General features: G+C 36.3%; 1 protein-coding gene and 1 pseudogene across 1 annotated transcript; both read right to left on the bottom strand.

Annotated features, from left to right (window-relative positions):
• Positions 1–326: 326 nt before the first annotated feature.
• LOC107096615 lies at positions 327–1,194 on the bottom strand (annotated as a pseudogene).
• A 1,438-nt stretch (positions 1,195–2,632) lies between these two features.
• Positions 2,633–6,061, bottom strand: LOC107096618 (target of Myb protein 1-like; the record flags this gene model as incomplete). Its single annotated transcript, XM_015393350.1, has 9 exons — positions 2,633–2,801; positions 2,907–2,949; positions 3,037–3,096; positions 3,181–3,256; positions 3,532–3,598; positions 3,870–4,002; positions 4,112–4,154; positions 4,238–4,371; positions 5,945–6,061. Coding segments are annotated over 9 exons (813 nt in total), but the record flags the coding sequence as incomplete, so codon positions are not given.
• Between the last annotated feature and the right edge of the window lie 700 nt (positions 6,062–6,761).

Below are 6,761 nucleotides of genomic sequence, written 5' to 3'. Positions count from 1 at the left end.
TATTTACTTATTTCTAGATCGTTTTTGCGATGCAAAATGGGTCCTGCTCAAACATTCTAGGAAACTGTGTTTATACAGGTTAAAATTAAAAGTAAAAAAAAAAAAAAAAAAATCAACTTTCTTTTTATCAGGGTGGTGTGTAATGACAAGCCATGGAGCCAGGCTTTATTTACAAATATATAAAAGAGCACTTCTTAAAATCAGTAAAGAATAACTACTTTAAAACTATTTTAGCTGTTTAGGAAAACATTAAATACTTTGTGACTGTTTAAAATATTTATGAGCAAAAAAAGATAGAAAGCATTGATTTTTAAAGAAATGCAGACTTTTAATACATTAGATCCCTAAAGTCAGTGACATTGGGCAGCAAAATAATTACATTTTGTCTGTCAACTAAATCCAACAGTAAAATACAAACATTTAAAAGAAATACAAGCAATGTTTGTAAAAGGAAGGAAATCCACTTCAGAAGAATAAAGAAAAGTTATTTACATGATCAGACATATGAGGTGGCCATAGGATAAGGCACTTGTCTCCATAGAGGTCTTCTGAAGGCTTCTCTCGTCTCTTCCTCAGTGCTGTCGCACTTTTCCGCTTTAAGGTCCTTGGATGCATCGCTGATCTCCAGGCAGCTCCATGAGGAGATCTTAATTTCAGCAGTGTAAATTTGCACAGACTTCATCCCTCTTGGAAAAGAGCCACTTCTCTTCTTTTCGGGCCTTTCACAATCAGTCTGTCACAGCCAACGTGGCCAGAATGCTGGGTCCAGGTCTATACAGCGGTGATTTAGTTTACACATAGCAGAGCCCTGTAGCCAACCTCTGAATGTTTCTGTAACATCAGAGGGAAGCGAGCTGAGGTCCAGGTCTGCATCTTCTTTCTGCAGCTTCTGTATATAGATTGCTTCAGCCTCCCATAACCCTGAAAAACTATGATTACATTTTTTGCCAAGGCAGCAAGTTGAGAGTCTGAGAGAGGCCAACTTTCTAATGCCGCTTCCAATGGCTGATCCACAGGCATCCAAAACGGGTCAAAGTTGGATCCTAAAAGACAGAATAGACAGAAAAGGCGAGTCCAGTCCAAATCCTCCTGGCTTTTATCAACAGACCCATTTGGAAGCTGATCTGGGATTAAAAAGTATGAGCAAAAGAAAAAGGCAGGACAGTCATAGTCAAGCTGAAGCAGTAAAATATAATGCAGCCCACATGGTCAGCATTAGGAAAGGCAGCATGACAAATGAATGTTTATCTACCAAGCCTGCCTTCATATCTGCTGGGATTCTGATACTTCAGGGAATATGAGCACCCAAAGCCAAACAAAAACAGACTAAATTTAGAGTGTTATCATAGAAAAATATTAGTGAGTACTCCTACAGTACAGGCTCTCACATTTCATTCAAATATATATTGGTAAAAAAAAACAAAACAAAAAAAAAAAAACTTCAAATCCAGCTTTTTTCCCCCCATTTTATAAGGCCACTTTTTGAAACATTTCTCCTTCTCCAAACACAGAACAGTACTTAAAAAATTATGAAGTCATTTACTGGCAAAAATCTTCTGAAATGAGATGAAGGGATCTGGTGAAATAACACCAGAGAATAATAAATGAACTTTATTGATCATTTACCTCTGCATTTAACCCATCCCCTTTGTGAGCAGTGGCCTACCATCGTGCGGCGCCCGGGGAGCAGCGTGGAGTTAAGGGTCTTGCTCAGGGACCCAGAGTGCAGGATGTGGGGATGGAACCGGGTACTTTCAACCTTCTCAGAGCACAAGCGCACTGCTCTAAACACTAGGCCAACACTCCTCAATCTGACTGTGTAACAGCTGTGTTGTCATTGGTTTGTTCATTTAATGATAATAATAATAAAAAAAAAATCTTTTAAACTGTTTTTGATTGTGCTTTCCTTTTTAGGCAATTATCGTTTTTAACTTTTTGTTTCCAGTTAGATCTGGGTGTATTTAAAGAAGATAAAAATAGTAATTACAAAAATGTCATCTAAAAGCCAAAACTCAACCTATTTAACACAAGTAAAAAAAACTATCAATAAAAAAAGAGAAATAAATCAAACTTGGAAAATAAAATAAATATACCAGACATGTTGGCCTACTTCAATATATCTCCATTCACTTGTTTCATAAGTTAACGCATCAGTTTATTTATGATTTTAACACAAAAGGAATGTTATTACAGATGATCTAGTTCTGAGATTTTATCATCTCAGTATTAAAACTGATAATATACTAAAAAGCACTGTTTTCCAGGACACACCTAATATTATGCTGGGTTGCACTAGAACAGCCAAATGGCCGGCATCCTGAACAAGTTTTTTTTTTTCTTTTTTTTCGAAGCAGAAATATTTTAAATTAAAGGCGCCACATGCTAAGAGAGGTGTTTACCATTTATTTTAGTTCCTGCTGCGTCACATCTCCAGGTGGAAGGCACATCATCATATAGATTTTATACATCATTGTTACTAATTACTACTTAACTATACAGGCTAAGGTTTTTTCTGTTCACATTAACATTATAGTAAATTTTTAAATAGAGTTACATAAAATGGTATGTATGTACATAAAGACAGGAAATAAAGCATTTTTTGTATAAAATGATTTGACCATGAAGCAGTTCATTTTTTTTTTTGCACGTGTTAGATCTTCTTTAAAGAGAAAAGAGCTGGTCATGTGTGGCATCCTGCTTCTTGGTGGGCTGAGGTCTAGGCGTGGCCGATGGCACGGTGCGAATTGAAAGGTTGCTTTGGTCCGCCACCTTCGCCCGATCGTCCAGAAACTTGTCAAACTCTAAAAACACAGAGACGTCATGAACTCATCTTCTAGCATAACTGATTAAATGTTGAGAACGGTTCTTATTTACTATATTAGAAAACCAAGAAGAGGAAAACAAACCTTCACTGGAGACTCCTTCACAAACCGAGGATTGACCTTCCTGCTTTATTAAAACACAAGAAAATAAATAACGCGCTCTACTGTAATTATCTGCTAACATTACATATGATCTATACAAGCTTTGGATTACCAGATCAGAAGATAACCATTTGTCAGTGTCGTTCTGCGGAGCATTTTTCTCCGGCACCATCTGAGGGAAAAGGAAAATAAAAACAAAACAGAATGAAAACTCCTGCAAAAACTCCTTTAAACATAACTGCTGTGGTGTACGCACCCCTCCTGTGACCTGCAGCCTCGAGTCCAGAGCTTCAGCAAGTCCTTCTACAGTTTCTGGATCTTCATATCTGACGCTAGACGCAAATACATACAAATACTTCATTGTAAAAAAGCAGAAACCAGCAGTGCTTTAGTAGACGTGAAGCTTACAGTGAAAATCATTACAAGCAAAGAAAAAGTGAATGCATGCAGATCTGTGAAAAGGATTAAGGATGCATAAATGGTGCTCTATGATTAATTATTAGCTCTAATAATAATATTATATTATTTAAAAGTATTTTCATAGATATCATCAGTGCTGTGCATCAAATCAATTTACGAAAAGTGCTAGATGATAAATGATGTTTACCTTTTCCTCTGCTCAGCCAAAGAGCTGCCTCTGGTCTGAGCAAACATGTCAAACTCCTCCTCTTCTTCTGCAAAGGATCATTTTAGAAATTAAAACAAATCCAAGCCAGCTTAGGTTCAAAAAGCACAGAGGGAATATTTCCCTCAAACTGCTTCCCATGCTTAGGATTAATCACTATGACGTTTGTTTGCATGTAGTCTATTCAAAACACACTCATGTGATTCAGCCTCAACATCCCATTTCCCTCCACAGATAAAACGCTAAAAAAAAAAAAACAAAAAAAACACAAGAGACTTGATAGATTGTTTTGAAACCAAGGTCATGGGGAGTTTGCTCACTGTGATTGGCTGATAGCTGGTGATTGGTCTGGGCGCTGGCGGCTGGTTGGATGCTTGCTGTGATGGTAGCGGCCTGTTTGTTGTTCAGAGTTTCAGGGATGGTGTCAACCAAATTTGGGCTCCTTACAGAGATCTGGAAGTAAGTTGTGTCGTGATTAATCACTTTAACCGAGAGGGGAAAAAAACACCATTAAAGCTGCTTTCAGTCCCAAACACATTAGACAGATTATAATTATTTTTACCTGTTTAGGATCTGAACTTTGAGTCTTGTTCAGCCGTTCAAACCTAACAAAAATGTACAGTAGACGGTTATGTGTTGTATTTTACAACTAATGCTCAATCAACCAACCAGATCCGCTGCAGCCCACCTCTCATAGCGAATGAAGACATTGTTGAGGTCGTCGTTTACCACCAGTAACTCCTCCATAAACCTTTCATCCACCAGCTGTGGGATCAGCTCAACCACACGACTCTGCATCTTCTTACACACAGAGAACAGCTGCTGCTTGAGCAGAGCAGCAGGGAGAAAGAGTCACTTCCAATTTGAACGGAGCACTGAGTAAACAAACACTTTCCAGCAAGTATGGTCCAGGAGCTATTTAAGAAGCAAATGATTTAATTTACCATCGACATTTCTGGATTTTCAGTGGTACACTTCAGATCTTGAAATAAAGGACACATGTCCGACGCGTTTTAAAATACTTTGAGGACAGTGAAAGACTAAAGGAATGGATTTACAGCTTAACCAACCACCTGTTTTTTTTTTCTTGAGAAAGCTTGGTTCAAGTTAGACTGAATAAAAACAGATCAGCCGGGGCGATTCTACAAACACACAAGTCCTTCCATGTCAGACTGGTTTAGACAACAAAAACCTCCAATAAGAACTTAGTGGTCAATTTTTGATCCATGAGTTTTTATTTATTTTCTTATAAGTTTTACTTGATGACAAAGATTTAAGTCAATTGTTAATTTTCTTTAAGAGCTGTAATATTAGAATATATGAGAAACAAATGAAAAAAAAAAAAAGATCTTGAACCCTTTATAGGGAACTCAGTTAAACACTTAGGAATTAAAATTTTAATTCAAGAGTTTTATTAGGGGGCAGAACAACACCTTTTAACATAAAATTAATATAAATATATATTATGGCAAAAATTAAGGTCAATGTAGTTACAAAAAATTGTCACTTATTCTCATATGGAAAAGAAGAAAAACAAGGAGTGTGAAAAAGAAACAGAAATAAATAATTTTTATGTTACATTACCATGAGAACATTAATGCTAATTCCGAAACTTCGATTTTTTTTTTTTTTTACTTTTTAAATGATCTTTTTAATTAAGTTACTTAGCTTACTGATTTTTAACTCAACTTTTTTTAAACTTGATTTACAGTGGGCAACATATCACACCCAGTAGGCAACATTAGATCGCTGGTCATATTCTATAAAGCAGTGACACTCAGCTTTAAGACAGAGGTTGACCTTGTAAACCATCTAGATCATATTTAACCTCAAGATTTTGCCTTGTTTGCTGCAAAGTAGTGTTTATGATGACAATAAATGAGTCAAGAGTCAATATCTACATATTCTCCAATAGATACAAGGTGTTGCTCTTTTAAACCAAAAGTAAGAAGATTACAATGCAATAAGCACAGAGCGAATTGATAAAATAATGAAAGTGAAAAATGGCCAGTTGGAAAGTAAAAGTCTGTTGGATAATAGGTCATATATCAGGTTTTATTTCTCATTTTTATTTGTTATTTTTGGAAGAACATAAAACTAAACTAAAAGAGACCAACGTCCACAGGGGGGAAAAGGAAGTTAATGCAGTGCAAACAGTGAATAAAAAGATAGTGTGGTAATGTTGTTTTATTGGTAAGAGCTATGGCGAAGGCTCTAGAAATGAGAAGGAAAGGTTTCTCAGCAGAGTTTAGACTGGGATTTTAATGATCACTGTTTTATGATGTTTTTATATCCACACATAAATAAATATAATTACAATTGTTCTGAACTGGCCTCCATATTAAGAAGAAGCTAATAGACAGTGACCCCCCCCCCTACATACACACACACCCACCTGTAGCAGGTCTGCATCATCTGCTGAGCTCTGTCCCGGTATCATTTCGTTTAACATCTGGGACATCACCGCATGGTTTCCTTTAACCAGGGCCAGCTCGCTGCGCAGTTTCTGCTCCTGAAACAAGACAACATTAAACGGTTGAATTAAAACATGTCACTAAATTAGGTTCGTTTGAAGTTTTGGATGTTCCTGGATTTTTAGCGGTGGTCTAAGAAAAATCTGATACTCCATATATTAGTGGTATAAATATGAAGTATTTACTGCTACTGGGCTATAATGCCCAAAATATGTGAAGTTCATTTACAAAATCCTCATAATACAAAAAAAAAAGCATATCAATTAAAATTAAAATGAGAAATGAATAGGATAAGGTTTGAATGAATGGCACAGCTTTTGTTGGTTGATCTGATGTTGTTTGATCAGGAAACATTAAAAGCTGCTGATGGCCTACCAACAGACATCACCTCTAGATTCATTAAAGCAGTGTCTGCAGGGATCTTCTGAGGCTACAAAGCACTTTGAATATGAGTCCATGTAATAACCACATGTCACCACATGGGGCAGTGTAGCAAAGGGCTACATCAGTTCTCAGAAACTAGAGATTTTAGGGACTACTATGTGGCATGAATTATTATTTTAAAATTAAACTGAAAATAAAAAATTCAACAAATTATTTAGGGGTACAAATAACATAAACAAATAAAAAAATAGGTTGCATGCATTAGGTTTTATCTAACATCTTGGGTTTTTGTTTGGGGTTTTTTAAGCTGGACCTTCAGTCTTAAATAAAGTTTCTATGAACTCAAGTTACAGG

Source organism: Cyprinodon variegatus, unplaced genomic scaffold (genome assembly GCF_000732505.1).
Source record: "Cyprinodon variegatus isolate N-32 unplaced genomic scaffold, C_variegatus-1.0 Scaffold638, whole genome shotgun sequence".
Taxonomy (NCBI): domain Eukaryota; kingdom Metazoa; phylum Chordata; class Actinopteri; order Cyprinodontiformes; family Cyprinodontidae; genus Cyprinodon; species Cyprinodon variegatus.
Note: the sequence above shows the minus strand (reverse complement) of the source record. Positions and strands in the feature narration are given on the sequence as shown.